At 51.1% G+C, this 19,614-nt stretch overlaps 3 protein-coding genes across 3 annotated transcripts; 2 read left to right on the forward strand and 1 right to left on the reverse strand.

Annotated features, from left to right (window-relative positions):
* Positions 1 to 6,577: 6,577 nt before the first annotated feature.
* On the forward strand, positions 6,578 to 7,513 carry LOC102444633 (olfactory receptor 14C36-like). Its single transcript, XM_075912217.2, has one exon. The coding sequence runs from the start codon at positions 6,578 to 6,580 to the stop codon at positions 7,511 to 7,513; it is 936 nt and encodes a 311-aa protein (XP_075768332.2).
* A 5,950-nt stretch (positions 7,514 to 13,463) lies between these two features.
* LOC142821300 (olfactory receptor 14A16-like) lies at positions 13,464 to 14,429 on the forward strand. Its single transcript, XM_075912155.2, has one exon. It carries the CDS (start codon positions 13,473 to 13,475, stop codon positions 14,427 to 14,429), a length of 957 nt encoding a protein of 318 aa, XP_075768270.2. The 5' UTR covers positions 13,464 to 13,472.
* Positions 14,430 to 18,119: 3,690 nt separating this feature from the next.
* Positions 18,120 to 19,055, reverse strand: LOC102457134 (olfactory receptor 14C36-like). The gene has a single exon (XM_014575626.2). It carries the CDS (start codon positions 19,053 to 19,055, stop codon positions 18,120 to 18,122), a length of 936 nt encoding a protein of 311 aa, XP_014431112.1.
* Between the last annotated feature and the right edge of the window lie 559 nt (positions 19,056 to 19,614).

Consider the following 19,614-nt stretch of genomic DNA (forward strand, 5'->3'; position numbering starts at 1 on the left):
CTGAATGTGGTACAGAATTCTTCCATCTACTGAAGGCAGAAAAGTGTTCATTTCTCAGATTGCATTGGGCTTAACTCAAGGACTTCGGTGAAATGTAATCCTACACGCATAGAACTAGGTGGAAACCTGAAAGGACGTCAAGTCAAGTCTACTATCCTCACGGCAGGACCAAGCACCATCTAGATCAGCCCTGACAGGTGTCTGTCCAACCTGCTCTTCAATATCTCCAGTGATGGAGATTCCACAACCTCCCCAGGCAACTTATCCCAGTGTTTAACCACTCCGGGTATGTCTACACTACAAAGTTAATTCGAACTAACAGCCGTAAGTTTGAATTAACTTTAATAGTTGCTACACATACAAACTGCTAGTTCGTACTTAATTCGAACTAGCGGAGCGCTTAATTCGAACTAGGTAAACCTCATTGTACGAGGACTAATGCCTAGTTCGAATTAACTAGTTTGAATTAAGGGCTGTGTAGCCCGTTAATTCGAACTAGTGGGAGGCTAGCCCTCCCCAGCTTGCCTTGGTGGCCACTCTGGCCCAAGCCAGGGAAACTCTTCTGCCCCCCTCCCGGCCCCGGAGCCCTTAAAGGGGCACGGGCTGGCTACGGTGCCTGTGCCAGGTGCAAGCCTGCCAGCACCCAGACAGCAGACCCTGCACCTGGCACAGCTCGAGCCAGCCACCCGCTGCCACCCAGCCCTCCCCCTCTTCCCGGGACCAGGCTGGCAGCTCCCAGGAGCCTGTCCGGGGCCATAAGAGGCGGGCACCCGCCTGGTCTAGTGCAGACATCGTGGACCTCGTCCATGACCTCCGCACTAGGCACAGGAAAGTGGCTGTCTAGGGCAGGAGAGCTGCCAGCCTGGCCACCCAGGACCACATTTGCCTCTGTTTATATGGGACCTGTTCCAAACCCCTGATCATTTTAGTTGCCCTCTCCTGAACCTTTTCCAAGGCCAAAATATCTTTTCTGGGGTGAGGAGACCACATCTGTACACAGTACTGAAGATATGGCATACCATAGTTTGATATTTCCCCTGGCTTCCCCCTTCCAGCTCCCTCCTCCCAGGTTTCTGCCTCCCCTCTCCCACCCTCTCTCTTCCCCTCTCCCACCTCCTTTTCCCAGTCTCCCCAGAGGTTAATCCCCACCCAGTTTTGTTAAATAAAGAGAGTTTCTATTTTTGAACATGTGTCCTTTATTTTTTACATCAGGAAGGGGGGCTAGGGAGGGGTAAGTGGAAGGAGGTGAGGGAGGAATGGGGCATGAGCCCTTGATGGGAAGGACTGGGGTGGCTCTGCGGGCTCCTCGGGGTGGAAGCTCTTCTGCAGGGCCTCCTGGATCCTGACAGCCCCCCAATTCAGAACCCTGGATGGCAGCCTGCGGCAAGTGCAGCCGGGCTGATGGCCGAGTGCTGTGATGTGCCGAGTGTGGGCACTCAGGGCACTCCAAGACAGGACTGCTTTGCTGTCCCTCATTGAGTTAGACAAGCGATCGGGGCACCCCTGAGAACTGTCTGTCCGGGGTGGGGGTAGGGTCCCTTTAAGCACAGCCCTCGGCTAGCCTGAGACAGCAGCTCCACGCTCTAAGTCCTAACCTGATGCCCTGCCAGCACTGATTCCGGCCAGCCTTAACCGCGGTTCAGGGTCCACTCAATGTGGACACGCTAATTCAAATTAGTTTTTAGGTCTAGATGCACAAGTTCGAATTAGCTTAGTTCGAATTAACTAATTCGAACTAAGTTAGTTCGAATTAGCGCTGTAGTGTAGACATACCCTTAGTTCGAATTAGTGCTGTAGTGTAGACATACCCTCTGACAGTTAAGAACTTTTCCCTAATATCCAACCTCAACCTCCCTTGCTGCAGTTTAACCCCATTGCTTCTTGTCCTGTCCTCAGAGGCCAAGGGGAACAATTTTTCTCCCTCTTCCTTGTAACGCCCTTTTAGGAACTTGAAAGCTGCTCTCATGTCCCCTTATTATCATTTGCCATTTACTAGTAATGGACCAATGGCATTTTTGGGGTTATTTTTGGTGCTAATAAACTTGAACAATTTCTTCTCATTGTCCTTAATTCAGTTGGCCATGAATTTCTATTTGTTTCCCTTTCTTCCCTTATCCATTTTCTTCAATTCCTAACTTCTGCATTATATTAAATATGAGAAACTTCCCCTTTTCTATAATAATAATAACAACAACGACATAATAATCCCTCCATGGCAAGACTGTGAATTTTAGAGCATCTACTGAACTCCCCATTATAATATACAATTTTCTGATAATTTTCTTCTAATGTTCTTCTTCCCAGCTGATTCATCTCATAATTCTTTCCCAGATTGGCAATCGAGCCCTTTTAAAGCAGCCAACATGTAACCACGGGTCTGTTTGTACATTGCCTGCGTGATGAACCTATTTGAAATACTCGTCTAACCATGAACAGAATTGGCAGTGGTTTGAATGAGGGAAATAGAACCCCGCTCTGACCCCAGGGAGATGTGCCAGTTGAAAATCCCATGCACACCCGCAATCAAAAGCAGAAAGTTTAAGCATTACTTTAATTACACCACTGATTGGCCTTCTCTCCTGTTTAAAGTTAAGCACTTGCCCACCTCTGTTCACCACTGTCATCAAAGTGCGGAATCTTTTGCATAAAGTATGAATTTTCAAGTTCCATTCTACAAGCCTGGCCCAGCTTGGCTTTCCTCTCTCGTTGGGTGGCATGAGCCATCGTGGTAAGAACAGGTTGGGACAGGGCCATCCGTAGGATGTACGGGGCCCTATGCAGTATGTACCCCTTGGTGTCCCAAGGGGGTGGGTATGGTAGCTTGTATAAACTGGGGGTTTATAATCTTCAGCGACCTACTGAGGACAGGTTTTGAAAGCGAATTTGAAACTAAGGTCCTGTCGACTCACCCAGTAAATTCAGAAGCTGACTGGGGTTGGCAAAAGCCTGTGAAGCCGCTGGATAACCACTGCAACGGCTCTTTCCCCTCAACACAGTCAGATGTTTGTGTGGATCAGACACCGTTGGTCAAATCCAAATCAACCCGTACAAGTGAATGGCTGAATCCCAGGTGTCGGGGTTACGAAGTTACTGCTACACCTCAGACACATCTCTGGGCCCTCACATCTCAACCTTGAAACTACCCCTCTATTAGAGTGGAATCACCTGGTTCTTCCCCATATCCAGTACAAATTTGGAGGCCACAAGGAAAACCAAGCGCAACATCTGAAAAAACTGGAGACACAACAACCGTTGTGGAGTCACAACAACAGTTTGGTGGGATAAACATTCAGTTTTATTAGACAGTCTCAGTGTGTCTGAAGGAGATGTTGCCGGAGCTTTCTCTTCCTAATGGATTTTCCACCATAGCAAGAGTGACGGGGTGTTTATTCATTCATAGATGTGGCTGTCGCTAACCTCACACATCTGAAATAGCGAAGGGCAGTCCCTTCCGCATTCACATAACCGCGGGAATAGGGACTAGGAACTTCCCACCCTCACACAGAGACTTTTATCCAGTTCATCTTCTCTGCGGAAAGCAAAACTTCTCGTCCTTCAGTCAATCCAAGAAAGGAGCAGATGGCACCTCGAATACATGATCGATGGACGCCCCGCTTGGATCAAGCATATTCCAAACTCCCGAATTCTGACCCCTGCAGAAAGCCACCCATTCCTAGCTCCTTCTGCAGTCTCCCTCACACCCCTTTGGGTGAGAGCCTGTCTGTCTCTCTGGAGCCAGGGGTCCTTCCAGGGCCGCTGCCATCACGGGGCACGTGATGCTGCTCCCCTCAGGGATTGAGGGCGGCAGGAGCAGCCTGGAAGGCGGTTTGCTGCTGGGTGAGATCTCCCAGCCCTGGAGACGGGAGTCGGCTATTTAGCCCCAGGACAAGCTGGGCCTGTTTGCAGCGTGCGCCGGCCGGGACCAGTTACAGACGGGGGGGAGGGGATTTCTGCCCCCAACCTGTGCTCCTTCGCCACTTGGCCCAGCCTGCCAGAGGGGGCGTCTGTGCTATAGGCACCGCAGAGACACCCAGCAACTACGGAGAGGCTGGAACGGCAGGGGAAGAGCGGCAGGACAAGCCAGAGACGGGGCGTTACGGGCAGGCCCATGGCTAGGCAGTGACTGAAGCCTCCGGCCGTGAAACCACCCTGCCAGGTCCAGCACGGTGAGTGTGTCACTTCCCTTACAGCTGCTGAGGGGTTCATGTAGCAGGGAAATGTAACCCTCGAGTGAGGCGTTGCCATGGGAACTCTTTAGGATTCTCACCTCATTTCATAGAGTCCTAGAGTCCCAGGATCGATAGAGTCCTCAGGACTCATCCAGTCCAGCGCCTGCCCAAAGCAGGATCAACCCCCACTCAGATCATCCCAGCCAGGGCTCTATCAAGCTGGGACAAGGGACGGAGATTTCAACCCCTAACTAGGGGACCCATCCCAGCGCTTCCCCACCCTCCTCGGGAAATAGCTTTTCCTAACGTCCAACCTAGACCTCCCCCACTGCAACTTGAAACCTTGTTCTGTCATCCGCAACTACTGAGAACAGCCTCTCTCCATCCCGTTCGGAACCCCCCTTCAGGAAGTTGAAGGCTGCTCTCAAATCCCCCTTCACTCTTCTCTTCTGCAGACTAAACAGCCCCTAAATCCCTCAACCTCTCCTCTTATTTCATGTGCTTCAGCCCCCCAGCCACATTTGTTGCCCTCCACTGGACTCTCCCCAATGCACCCACATCCTTTCTATAGTGGGGGACCCAGAACTGGACACAATACTCCAGATGTAGCCTCACCAGAGCCGAATAAAGGGTGAGGTTTCTAAGGCTTTGTCTACACAGCGCGGCTATTTCATGATTCCTCCAGTATCCCGAAGTAACCACCCCCGCATCTTAACCAGCCGCCCATTATTCCAAATGTTTTTCGAAGTTATGGGTACACTATTTCAACATCCCTGCAACCCTTGTTCTATGAGGGTTAAGGGATGCCTTGAAGTAGCATGTTATTTTGAAACATGCTGTGGAGATGCGCCAAATTTCAAAATATGCCATTTTAAAATGCAATCGAAATAAGATGCGCAATTATGCAAATTGTGTATCTTATTGTGAGTGTAGGGTGCTGTGTACACACACCCAAAGACGCCACAGGAGCACCTGTCGATTCTGAAGATACAGATGGCGCCCGCACTGAATCTGGTGTTTCGAGAATAATACGTTTTCCTGCGAAATGTTGTCCTGCTGGAAACTAAGAATTCCTTTGAAATAATTTGAATGCCATACCCCACATTGGAAAGTTAGAGTGAAACCGGGGTGGAGACATTAATCGTGTCCAATAGGACTGAAACCTGAACCCCGACACGCTCTAGCAACTGTGTTTAAGGCTGTTTCAAAGGGATAACAGTTGAAAGGTAAAGCTGAGTTGAGGAGAGATTAAAGAGACTGGGACTTTTCAGCTTGGAAAAGAGGAGACAAAGGGGGGATAGGATAGAGGTCTATAAAATCATGAGTCGTGTGGAGAAAGTGATTAAGGAAAAGCTATTTACTTGTTCCCATAATATAAGAACTAGGGGCCTGCAAATGAAACTCACGGGCAGCAGGTTTAAAATGAATAAAAGGAAGTTCTTCTTCACAGAGCACACAGTCAATCTGTGGAACTCCTTGCCTGAGGAGGTTGTGAAGGCTACGACTATAATAAGGTTTAGAAGAGAACAAGATAGATTCATGGAGGTTAAGTCCTTCAATGGCTATTAGCCAGGATGGGTAAGGAATGGTGTCCCCAGCCTCTGTTTGTTAGAGGGTGGAGATGGATGGCAGGAGAGAGATGGCTTGATCATTGTCGGTTCGATACACTCCCTCTGGGACATTGGCCACTGTGGGCAGACAGGACACTGGGCTGGATGGGCCTTTGGTCTGACCCTGTCTGGCCATTCTTAGGTACTTATAAGTAAGCCCACGTCCTGGTGGTCTTAACTCTGGAATAGTGAATGGAAGGCCACAGCCACAGCCACCCTGCCCATGGACCTAGAGCAGCCTAGGGAAAATACGGTCATTTTGTTATGAGCCCATTGGTGCCCGGAGGTGGAAGTGGGATCTTGTCTCCTCACTTCATTCGTAAGCAGGCAGCCGGGCATCCCTGCGGCGTTACAGAGGGAGCCGTCATGCCAGCTCCTGAGTGAGTCTGTCCGATTTCTGCAGAAAGCAGAGACCAATGACGACTGGCCTGGTAGCAGTTCAGTTCCATGGCTGAGCCAGGGGCCGGCTGTTCGTAGGAACAGGGGATCGTCTCGGCTGGAGCTATTGGGTCGGGATTGCGCTTTGCTCCATCCTTCATAGACAATAGTATCCAGCTCCATCCTGGGCCCGATCCTCAGATGGTGCAAACAGATGCAGCTCCATGGACTGCACGGGATCCAGGCAAATTAACACCCGTGTGATCACTCACCTAGCTGGGACGGGCGCTGCGCATGCTGGACACCCACCGCATGAGAGGTCACTGCAGGAAACCAGGGTCATTCTGTGTCTCACTCTGATCCCCACCAACGTCTGTGCCCTTCCCTCCGCAGCCACCACACTGGGAACTGAGGAAGAAAATGTCCAACCGAAGCACCGTGACCGAGTTCCTGCTCCTGGGCTTCTCTGATGTCCGGGCGCTGCAGGTTTTGCACTTTGTGGTGTTTTTGGTGCTCTTCCTGGCAGCCCTGGTGGGGAATCTTCTCATCATCTCAACCATCGTCCTCAACCGCTGTCTGCACACCCCCATGTACTTCTTCCTGGGGAACCTGTCCATCCTGGACCTCGGCTCCATCTCTGTCACCGTCCCCAAATCCATGGTCATTTCCCTCCTGAACACCAGGTCGATTTCTTACCCTGCCTGTGTCGCCCAAGTCTTTCTCTTTGTCGTCTTCATTTCAACAGATCTTGCCTTACTCACCGTCATGGCCTACGACCGATACGTCGCCATCTGCCAGCCCCTGCACTACGAACGGGTGATGAACAGAAGAGCTTGTGTCCACATGGCCACCGGTGCCTGGATCACTGGTATTGCCTACTCTGTCCTGCACACTGGGAACACCTTCCGGTTACCCTTCTGCCAATCCAACGTCATCGACCAGTTCTTCTGTGAAATCTCCCATCTCCTCAAGCTGGCCTGCTCTGACTCCTATCTCAGTGAAGTTGGGCTTCTTGCCCTCGGTGTATTTTTAGCTGTGAATTGCTTTGCTTTTATCCTTGTGTCGTATGTTCAGATCTTGAGAGCGGTGCTGAGAATCCCCTCGGAGCAGGGCCGGCACAAAGCCTTCTCCACCTGCCTCCCCCACCTCGCTGTGGTCTCCTTGTTACTTTTCACGGCCTTTTTTGCCTACCTGAAACCCATCTCCAGCTCAGCTTCTACTCTGGATCTGGCGGTGGGTGTTCTCTACGCCGTGGTGCCTCCCATGCTGAATCCGGTCATCTACAGCCTGAGGAACAAGGAGCTCAAGGCTGCCCTAAAGGATCTGATGGGGTGGAGGTTATTCTCCACAAAGTGATGTGTCGTTCAGTGCTCGTGATTGCAGCCTCAGTTTCTTTATGCAATGTGGACTAGCGCTGCTGGACTTAAATGGGTTAATTTAGCATTAGACCAGTGTAAACGGGAGCAGAATGTGCTCCTCACACACCTCCGTCTGGATACACACCTGTCCCTCTCTCGTAGGGATTTAATAGCACAGTTGCCCCACATTTTGCACAGAAGCTCACCAGCCACAGCTAAGTTGCTGGTGGTCTTTGTGAAGTCTCTGCCTCTTCTCCTTGTTGGAGAGACCTGCTCTCTACACTCAGGAACCCCACCGTCTTTGGGGGCAAACACGCCCAGCTCTCCCGGGGGCTGCACCAGGGCCACCTTCTCAGCCCCCTGCAGCAGCCGGGGATCGGAGATCCAGGAGCCATTCCAGCCCCTGTCTCTTGCCTACCCGCCCCCCGAGCCACAGCCCGGGGCCTGTCGCCCCCTCCATCCTCCTCTCCAGCCTTTCTGGCCTCCTAGGCCCTCTCCTCTGGCGCCAGCCAGCCCTGGCCTGCCCCCTGGCCTCTTGGCCCCCCTCCAGTCGCCGGAAGAGGGCCAGAGCTGAGCTATGCTGGGGGCCTTGATTCTCCATCACCCAGCGGGGAAACGACACCTCCAGCTGCATGCCTGGAACCCTCCCCTCCCCTCCGCAAGATTCGCGCTAGCACCGACGGGCAGGGGAGGTGGGGAGAGGAGCAAACCCTGAAGCCAGAGGTGGCTTGCAGATAAGTGCACGCTGCTGTGAGGAGGGGCAGAGGACAGGGGGGTGCCCAACATGCCCCCCGAGTGGAGGAGGAGAACCCAGAGCCATGCCCACCTCAACCTCTTCTGGAGACTCTGTTGCAGACGTGGGGGGGGGAGGTAACGGAGCTCAGGGCAGGAGGTGGAAGAGTAGGGGAAGGACTCAGGCTCTGGTGAAGAGGCGGAGCTCAGGGCCGAGTGTGTGTATGTGTGTGGGGATGGGACCAGGCCCTGGGGCTGAGGAGTGACTCAGGACAGGGGGAATAGGGTGTCACGGTGCACTCCAGGGGGTGGATGGTGCAGGACTCAGAGGAGGGGACATCAGACATGGACCTGGGCATTTGGGGTTGCTCATAGGGCTTGCTCATAACAAACAGATCATGTTGCGGTGTGGATCACCGCTCACCCAGCAGCCGAACCACTGTGATGCGGTGAGGGCTCTAGGCTGGGACGCAGTGAAGGGGGTGGATCTGCGTCCCCCCTGTTACTCCATTCCTGGCTGGCACTGTCCCCCCTCGGGTGCTCCTGGCCGAGAGCCTGCACTTGCTAGACCCCGAGCGAGGAGAGCAAAGAGTCTACATCTATACACCGATTAGGGCAACCAGGTCCTTGTATCATTTCATATTCTTTTGTTTAAATAAACAAATGAACGAACGAACGAATGAACATTCCCCTTAAGGTATGTGAGCAGATAAAACTATTCACTGTTTTAAGGACAAGATGAGTCTGGCTAATAAAACTAATTTTTTTCAACAAGACTATTCCAGTCATTTCATTGCTCGTATTTTCTCTCCCGTGATGCTTTGTTCCTACACTGGTCAGTAAATTGTCTTTTTTTGGGGGGTGGGGAGAAGCCAGCAAACAGGGCAATCAGAGTTTACTATTGGTCACAGCTCCTGTGGAAGGAACCGCAGGTGAAAAACGAGGCAGGAGACATCACGGTTAGAAGGGGAAGTGGTGTGGTCCAGGACCTAGTTAGAGAGGGAGAATCACATGGTTCCAGCCCAAGAGAGGGACAGGCGCACAAGACGATGTCGACTCTGCGCCCAGAGTCCACAGTTCTTCTTCCCTTCTGTGCTCCCTCTTCTCTCCTCTTCGTCCATGTGGCAGCCTCCCCACATTCCAGCCTTTCACCCAGGTCTCTGGAATCTGGACAGATGGGGGGAATTTCTCCCAGCCTCCGTCAAAGCCAGCCTCGCTAGCTTAGCTGGTCTGTATCCAAAGATACTGTCCCCTGCCTCGATAGATGGACCCCATTTCTGCTCAGCTGCCCTTCTTCGGGTGTGGAAAATGTGAATAAGGCAAAGTTCTTTACTTATTCCCACAGTATAAGAACTAGGGGTCACCAAAAGGTTCAGAAAAGAGAAACAAAATGATTGGGGGTCTGGAACAGGTCCCGTATGAAGAGAAATTAAAAAGACTGGGATGTTTCCGCTTAGAAAAGAGGAGACTAAGGGGGAATATGAGAGACATCTAGAAAATCTTGACAGGGGTGGAAAAATGAATACGGATCATTTAGTTACTTGTTCCCATAACATAAGAAGTGGGGTCACCGAATGAAATTAATAGAGAGAAGGCTTAGAACAAAGAAAAGGTAGTTTTTCTTCACACAGCGCACAGTCAACCTGTGGAACTCCTCGCCAGAGGATGTAGTGAAGTCCAGGAGTATAACAGGGTTCAAAAAAGAGCCAGATAGATCCATCGAGGATAGGGTCGTCAATGGCGATTCGCAAGGATGGGTAGGGCGGTGTCCCTGGTCTCTGTTTCTCTGGAGATGGGTGACAGGGGAGGGATCACAGGAGGATTCCCTGTTGTGTCCCCTCCCTCTGGGGCATCTGGTATTGGTCACTGTCGGCAGACAGGACCCTGGGCTGGATGGACCTTTTGTGTGACCCCGTCTGGCCGCTCTGACGTTCTTATGTTCTTGGAGCAGCATCCCCGGCTGAGGAAAGGAATCCCTCCTGGGCACAGAGCCAGGCATTCCCCTCCGGATTGTGTCAGTCTCTGCCTGGGGCCCTACCCTTGAGTGGGAGGCTGGACGACAGCCCCACCTGTGCCCACAGCTCCTTCCCCCTCCCGTGCAGAGCCCCCAGGCCCAAGTCCAGCTCTAGCCTGGAGAGAGGCCAAATGATTCCCCTCTGGAGCATCCCTGGGGCGTTGCTTTTGAACCCCACCCAGAGTTCATTCGGCAATCTCCTCCCCTCCCCTTTGGGCTTCAGCCCGGCTCTGCCTGGACCAGGGCCGCTGCCATCGTGGGGCACGTGGGGTGGTTCCCCTCGGGAGTTGAGGGGCGGCAGGAGCAGCCTGGCAGGGCGGTTTGCTGCTGAGTGAGATCTCCCCTCCCTGGAGACGGGACTCGGCTATTTAGCCCCAGAACAAGCTGGGGCCATGTCGGCAGCGAGCGCCGGCTGGGAGCAGTTTCAGAGCAGCGAGGGGGTTTCTCCTCTTTATTCCATCGCCTCTCGGAGAAGCCTGCCCGAGGTGGGGAGTCAGGAGCGGCCGGCTGAGGAGCAGGACCCTGCCTGCCAGGAGCTGCAGAGAGACAGCACTCACAAGACATGCTGGAGGGGCAAAGTGACCACAATGGGGCATCGCTGGCCGGTCCATGGCTAGACAGTGACTGAGAATCCTGGTGGTGAAATAGATCCCAGGCTGGGGAGCCCAGCACGGTGAGTGTGTTACTCCAATTCAATGTACTTAGGGGCGGCTAGCTGGGGGCCATTTCATACTAGATTTGAGTTACGAAGGGAACGCTGCAGGACTGGTCACAGCACTCACTCATCCTTTTAGAGCTTCACAGGGGGGATTATTTTTCTTCCCTCAGCGGAGAACAAGGGGCCTTGTCACAGCAATTGTGTGAAACCCAAAATTTTTTATTTGGGAACATCTTCATGTCAACCTTCTGCAGTCCAAAGTCACCAGCCAGGTTTAGTTCAGCGAGAACCGGCCCAGGGGAGATAAATTGTGGAACCCTGAAAAATGAACTGAGGTAAAAAATGTTTTGAATTTTCCAAGACACATCGTGTGATTTGAAACAGAGAATAGTCCTGTGGCACCTTAGAGACATAGATAGATAGATAGATAGATAGATAGATAGATAGATAGATAGATAGATAGATAGATAGATAGATAGATAGATAGAGGGGGTATGTGGGGATAGATAGATAGATAGATAGATAGATAGATAGATAGATAGATAGATAGATAGATAGATAGATAGATGGGGTATGTGGGGATAGATAGATAGATAGATAGATAGATAGATAGATAGATAGATAGATAGATAGATAGATAGATAGATAGAGGGTGTGTGTGGGGATAGATAGATAGATAGATAGATAGATAGATAGATAGATAGATAGATAGATAGATAGATGGGGTATGTGGGGATAGATAGATAGATAGATAGATAGATAGATAGATAGATAGATTCCCGTTTCATCTGAGGAAGTCGGTTTTGACCAAGAAAATTCATGATTCTCTAGCTATATATTTGTTAGTTTCTTAAGTGGCACAGGACAACATGTTGTTTCTAAAGTTACTGAGGAACACGACTGCCCCTCTGAAACTTGTGTTTCAAGAGTAACATGGTTCCCAGGGAAATGTCTTCAGTTGAAACCCAAGAACTCCTCTGAAATAATGTGAACATGATCCCCCAGACTGGGAAGTTAGGGTGAAGCCAGGGAGGGAACGTTCATCCTGTCCAATAGTTCTGAAATCGGAACTTGTCGCTCTATGCAAGTGTGAGTATTGCCCTTTCGAAGGGACGCCCATTGGATGGTAAAACTGAGCAAGCAGCAAAGTGGGCAGCTCACAGTGCAGGCGTTACACATCCTGGTGTGTTGACTGAAGAAGAGTGAAAGGAATCCCCTGGCCACAGCCCGTCTCTCTTAGCCGGGACCACACACACGGCAGAGCTTGGTGGGTTTAGAATTGACATCTCTTGCTTTAGCCCCATCTCCTTTGTTCCACGCTGCCGCTGGCTACACACACAAGCTGTGAATGGGGCACTGAACAGACACATAGAAAAAGGCAACGCGTGGTTCCGTGGCACCTCAGAGACTAACCAAAATACAGAGATGGGGTCATGAGTTTTTGGGGGCAAATCCCACTTCCTCAGGCAAATGGGAGTGGAAATAACAATACCCAAGAGTCCCTGTCCATGGTAGGACCCATGTTAATGAGGCTAATTAAGTGGGTTGGATGTGTCCCATACATGGCTTTTGATGTGGAAATGTGGTTGTTAACGGTAGGGGATATTGGCTTTGTAACGGACCCATCAATTAATGTCTTTGTTCAAGCCCAGGGTCACATCAGTAGATGAATTCAGGTTCAGCAGACCCTCTCTGTAATTGGCTGGTGACATGCCTTTGCAGAGGAATGGCTACTTATAAATCCATGAGTGACCAGGCAAGTTAAAATGTTCCCCCACAGGTTTATTTGTGTTCCCTGTTCCCGACGTCTGCTTTGTGTCCATTTCTTTTTGTCAGAGAGACGGTGCAGTTTGGCCAATACGGCAGAGGGGCCTTGCCGGCACTTGATGGCCTAGATCATTAGAAGATGGGCAGCTGTCTGAGGCTGTGATAGAATCACAGATCATAGAACACTAGAACTAGAAGGGACCTCGAAAAGTCATTGAGTCCAGTCCCCTGTTGTCACGGCAGGACCAAGCTCCATTTAGACCATCCCTGACAGGTGTCTGCCTAACCTGCTCTGAAATATCTCCAGAGATGGAGATTCCACAACCTCCCTGAGCAATTTATTCCAGTGTTTCACCACCCTGACAAGTAGGAAGTTTTTCCTAATGTCCAACCTCAACCTCCTTTGCTGCAATTTACGCTCATTGTTTCTTTTCCTATCCACAGTCCCACTGAGTGTAAGGGAGTGATACTGTTCACACCAGTGTGGTAATGCAGCCGAGAAGTCTCCATGTAAGCGGTGGTTGGAGTCCTGGCAGAAGGAGAGGTTGGCTGGTGTCACCACCGTTTGTCTCTCTAACCTACATAACAAGTGTTACTTGTCTCGCCTTGACTTGCCAAAGTCTGATTGTCTGCGCTTGGGGAGCTGACCCCTTCTTGTGCACATTTTACATTGGGACGTGAGAGTTTAGTGAGCCGGGAATCAGGGTGGATTCCTCTGACCTTCAAAGCCTGACTCTGCCCATCTCCTTCCCTCCGCAGCCCTCACAGGACGTTCTCAAGAAGAAAATGTCCAACCGAAGCACCGTGACCGAGTTCCTGCTCCTGGGCTTCTCTGACGTCCGGGAGCTGCAGATTTTGCACTTTGTGCTGTTTCTAGTGATATATCTGATGGGCTTGGTGGGGAACCTTCTCATCATCACAGTCGTAGCCTTCGACCATCATCTGCACACCCCCATGTACTTCTTCCTGGGGAACCTGTCCATCCTAGACCTCGGCTTCATCTCTGTCACCATCCCCAAATCCATGGCCAACTCCCTCCTGGACACTAGGTTGATTTCCTACCCTGCCTGTGTCTCCCAAGTGTTTTTATTCATGTTCTTTGGTTCAGCTGATATCGGCATCTTGACCGTCATGGCCTACGACCGGTACGTGGCCATCTGCCACCCACTGCACTATGAACGAACAATGAACCGGAGAGCCTGTGTCCACATGGCTGCCAGCACCTGGGTCTCTAGTTTGCTGTACTCTGCCTCGCACACTGGGAGCACGTTTGCCATCTCCTTCTGTGGCGGCCACGTGGTGAATCAGTTCTTCTGTGACATCCCCCAGCTGCTCAAGCTGGCCTGCCCTGACTCCGACCGTGGTGAAAACGGGGTTATTGTCTTTGGTGCCTGCTTAGTCTTCAGCTGCTTGGTCTTCATCCTTGTATCGTATATTCAGATCTTCAGAGCGGTGCTGAGAATCCCCTCGGAGCAAGGCCAGCACAAAGCCTTCTCCACCTGCCTCCCCCACCTCGCTGTGGTCTCCTTGTTTATTTTAACTGGTGCCTTTGCCTACCTGAAACCCACCTCCAGCTCCGCATCCCGCCTGGACCTCGCGGTGGATGTTTTCTATTCCGTGGTGCCTCCCGTGCTGAACCCCGTCATCTACAGCATGAGGAACAAGGAGATCAAAGCTGCCCTGCGGAAATTGACTGGGTGGAGATTATCCATGGCACAGAAAATGTCCCTCTTACGCCTCTGATTTTAATTTCATCCTGTGTTTCTTTTTGAATACATGAAATGATGAGAGTAATGTCTGCATGAGAGCAGGGTTTGCCATCTTGTTATGCACAAAGGTGTATTTGCAGTGGCAAAATGGAAACACCAGTCAAGTCAAAGGAGCAACTGTAGATTTATACCACTGTAAATAATAACAAAATCTATCTATCTATCTATCTATCTATCTATCTATCTATCTATCTATCTATCTATCTATCTATCCCCACACACCCCCTCTATCTATCTATCTATCTATCTATCTATCTATCTATCTATCTATCTATCTATCTATCTATCTATCTATCTATCCCCACACCCCCCTCTATCTATCTATCTATCTATCTATCTATCTATCTATCTATCTATCTATCTATCTATCTATCTATCTATCTACTTCAGGATACTATAATGCATCCCAATGCTATCTGAGAACCTTGGATAGAAAATCGATATCCGTAACAAGGTCTTAGTGGACCCCCTGGATCTTGAAGTAAATAAATGCAGTATCTGTGCAGTAGCTATTTTGTTTTTTGCTTCTCCTTCATATTTCAGTGGGCAATTTTTTTAACGAGTAGGCTGGTGGGTGGGTCTGTTGCTTCCATCCGTGTGTTTTCGATTTGGGGTTGTATGGGAGACGGTCAGTGTTCACTCAGGCAGCATGGTTAGTATTTTGTCCTGTACAGAGGTGCCTGGTTCACAGGTTACTCTTAGGTGACACAGAAACTTGGCCCTAAGATGCAACCGGGTTTGCTCCAATCACACAGACAGAGACAAACACCTACAAGATCTATATCAAGCATTCTTTAATCTAAAATAAAATCAAGCATTCTTAAAACTAAAATTCTTTCCAGCAACCACACAGAGCACCTCTATCCTATTCACCCTGGTACCCAGCCCCGCAATCAACTTCGGTGCCAACTCTGTCCACGCATCTGCACAAGCCACATCATCCCAGGGACTAACCACAAAAACCACCAGACCAGAGGCTCATACAACGGCACAGACACGAATGTGACATGTGCCGTCAAGGTGCACACAGAAACCCGTTGGGAACCATTTTAACTTGCCCGGGTGCTCGCTAATGCATCTCAAACCACCATGAAAGAGAAGCTGCAGAACTTAATGTCATTTCCATTTCTATTCCTACAATTGAGTTTTAAACAAAGACCTTAAGTGGATTACCCGCTACATACCACATCCTAATGACATAAACAGCCAAACACCAGGTACTTAAGAGTACTTAGAACCCTCTCTATCAGCTTCATTTTGCTTGGACAATCTAACTGAGTAGTCTTTTCCCATGTTTTCGCCTTTCCTTTCCTTCCCATCCCCTCTCTTTCTCTGCTATTGATTTGGAACCTGGACCCCTTAAACTCCATTATCTGAAGAAGTGGGTTGTGCCCACGAAAGCTTATGATGCCATACGCAGGAGGGTCTCAACTTGCGACGGGATTGGTTTTTGAGGAAGCGTCGCAAGTTGGGGGCGTCATAACTTCAACCCGCATTGATGGTAGGTGTCTTGCGCCATAGTCAATGTGGGCCGAGGACATAAGTCGGGGGTGTCTGGCCCCTTCCGCAATTACAAAAATAGTTGTGAGTGCGGGGGGTCGGAACTCGCGTGGGTGCATCTCGGGGGCCTCCTAGACATTTTTGGTTAGTCTCTACGGTGCTGCAGGACTATTAATTGTTTTGTGAGTTTTTTCAATCTGAGTCCAGGCCCGTCCCACTGTCCTCGCACAACCAAATCAAATTTGGGAGGCAGCTTCCTCTTCTCTTAGCTGAAAGCAAGGTCGGGGTGGGGTTGTGCAAGAGCAATGAGAAGTGCCTGGAATGGGATTGTGTTCCATCACATGGAAAGGCAGGGGGGTGACCAGAGGAACAGCGATACTGCAGAGAGAGCACAGGGACTGGCCACACCAGCAAGAGAGTGGCCAACTGGGCATCAAGCTTTCCACGTTACCAGCCACTGGAGCCCCACTGCTCCAAACTGTGCAGGAAGGGGTGGGGCTTGGGAAGCACCCCACCCATTGGTCATGCTAGAAGCCCTGCATACTGGTCCTGCCACCAAAACCTCTGTCCCCAGGAGACCCTCCAGCCAGGTCCCCATGAGGGACACTCCCCGCCCAAGGAGGGGCTGGGAACCGTGGCTCACCTTCCCTGACCTTGCTTTGAGTGAGGGTAAGAGGAAGCTGCATCCCAAATATGGTTTGGTTGTGCCAGGAGGATGGGATGTGCCTGGAATCCGAGTGTGTTCCACAACAGGGAAAGGGAGGGGGTTGATAGCTGGGATAGTTACACTGGAGAATGACCACAGGGGGCAGGGAACGGGAGGCTCAGGGCAGCGAGCTGGGAGGTGGGGGAACTGAGGACAGGAGTGTGGGGATTTTAGGGCAGGGGGCTTGGAGGTGAGCCGGGGCTGAGGGCAGGGGCTGGCAGGCTGGGGGGTTGGGGGTCTTACTAGGGTCACCTGTGGCAATGAGGCTGGCGTGGCTCTGGCAGCTTTTCCTCGCGGAGGGGCAGGGTTGTGCGGACCAGCCTTTTCCTCTGGCTTCTCCCGGGGTGGGGTTGGGGCTGCAGTGCCCTGCTGGTGGCACACCCAATGGGACCACAGTGGAGGGGTCAGCACTGCCCGAGGGGAGACAGCACCAAGGCCGTGTCACTGTGACCCCTGGAAGGAACTTCCTCCAGAGCAGCACAACCGTCAGCACCACGGTCAGCTCCAGTACCTCCCATCACCTCCTGAGCCCTCCACCCCATCCCCTGCCTTGAGCTTTGCACCCCCTGCCCTCACTCGTACCCTTCACCTCCCTGCCTTAAGCCCCCCCACACCTCCCAGCCCCCAGCCCTCACTCCTGCAGCACCGCCCCTGCCCCTGCTGTGCCCTTCCCAAAACCTTCCCTGATTCCTCCACCTCATCCTAAATCCTGCATCCCCTCCCAGGCCTTTTCTTGACTCTTGCACCCTCCACTCCTGGCTCTGAGCACCCCACACTCTCTGCCCTGACCCCCCCCCCCCACACAGCTTCCCCTCTCTGCCCGCCCCCCTCCACTCCCTTCTCTGAGTGCCGTCATTGAAATAAAGCACAGACATTTTCCTTTTAATTAACATTACCACAGTTGAACTAATCATTGAAAATGGAACTCAGCCAGACCCTTTCTAATCTTTTATTGCTAGGAAAAGGAAAACATCTTGGCTGTGTCGACACGGGTGTGTTATTGTACAAGTAGGGTCGTTTTTTCCGGAAAGTGTCCACACTGCCCACCCGCTCTTGCGCAAGAAGATTTACAGAACAGTGTAGCAAGAGAGGGCTTCTTGCACAAGAGCAATACGTTCACATCCTTTCTAAAGTGGGGGCCCAGAACTGGACACAATACTCCAGATGTGGCCTAATCAGAGCTGAAGAAAAGGGAATTATCACTTCTCTAGATCTGCTGGCAACGCTCCTCCTAATGCACCCAAATATGCCGCCGGGCTTCTTGACTACAAGGGCACCCTGTTGATTCTTGTTGTGCAACTGTGATATTAAATCCCTGCGCAAGAGGGATAGTTGTGTATCTAGACTGAGGCATGCTCTCATTTCCACGGCTATAATTCTAACTCATTTAAATTCAGCTGCGCTAGTCCGCATTGCATAAAGACACTGAGGCTGCAATCACAAACACCAAAGGACATTTCACTTCCTGGAGATTATCCTCCTCCCCGTCAGTTTCTTCAGGGCTGCTTTGATCTCCTTGTTCCTCAGGCTGTAGATGACCGGATTCACCATGGGAGGCACCACGGCGTAGAGAACACCTACCGCCAGATCCAGATTAGATTCTGAGCTGGAGGGAGGTTTCAGGTAGTCAAACACACCGGTGAAAAGTAACAAGGAGACGACTGTGAGGTGGGGGAGGCAGGTGGAGAAGGCTTTGTGCCGGCCCTGCTCTGAGGGGATTCTCAGCACCGCTCTGAAGATCTGAACGTAAGACACAAGGATGAAAGCAAAGCAATTTGAACCTAAAAGCACACCAAAGGCAATAAGCCCAACGTCACTGAGGTCCAAGTCAGAGCAGGACAGCTCAAGTAGCTGGGGGATATCGCAGAAGAACTGGTTGATGACGTTGGACTGGCAGAAGGGTAACCGGAAGGTGTTCCCAGTGTGCAGGGCAGAATAGACAATACCAGCGATCCAGGCACTGGCGGCCATGTGGACACAGGCTCTCCTGTTCATCACTCTCTCGTAGTGCAGGGGCTGGCAGATGGCGACGTGTCGGTCGTAGGCCATGACAGTGAGAAGGGCAAGATCTGTTGAAGTGAAGACGACAAAGAGAAAGACTTGGGTGACACAGGCAGGGTAGGAAATCACCCTGGTGTCCAGGAGGGAGTTGGCCATGGATTTGGGGACAGTGACAGAGATGGAGCCGAGGTCAAGGATGGACAGGTTGACCAGGAAGAAGTACATGGGGGTGTGAAGTTGATGGCTGAGAATGATGGCTGAGATGATGAGAAGGTTCCCCATCAGGGCCACCAGGTAAATCACTAGAAACACCGCAACGTGCAAAATCTGCAGCTCCCGGACGTCAGAGAATCTCAGGAGAAGGAACTCGGTCACGGTGCTTCGGTTGGACATTTTCTTTTTCAGCACGTCGTATAATGGCTGCAGAGAGAAGGGAACAGACGGGGTAGGGATCAGAGATGGAGACTGAGTGTGAGTCCCAGAGGCACACGGCACTCCTCACTGGCAGTCACCAGGAGTGGTGAGTTGCCACAGGGTATCTATTGGCCTGCCTCCTCAACAATCTACCGAGCATCCATCTGTCCCATCTGACGATTGGGCTCAGGAGGTGGCTGAATAAAATGTAGAGTGGAGGAAAGAGCAAAGTGCTATCCCAACACAACAGGTTGGGGTCATCGGAGGGTGACAATATTTCCCTTGGCTGAGGTTGGGGCGCCTCGTCAGATTTTTCTGATTCCAGTAAGTAAAACAGCAGCTAATCGCACAAACGTTCCAATATCAAGCTGTTCAAAAGAAAAAACGGTGTCGTTGGCTTCTTCTCATTTACTTTCTTATCTTTAAGGCATCAGGGTTCATAGATTCATAGACTTTAAGGTCAGAAGGGACCATTATGATCATCTAGTCTGACCCCCTGCTCAGTGCAGGCCACAGAATCTCAACCACCCCTCTTAGA

The sequence above is a fragment of the Pelodiscus sinensis genome, chromosome 30, assembly GCF_052426305.1.
Source record: "Pelodiscus sinensis isolate ZL-2025 chromosome 30, ASM5242630v1, whole genome shotgun sequence".
NCBI classification, from domain to species: Eukaryota; Metazoa; Chordata; order Testudines; family Trionychidae; genus Pelodiscus; species Pelodiscus sinensis.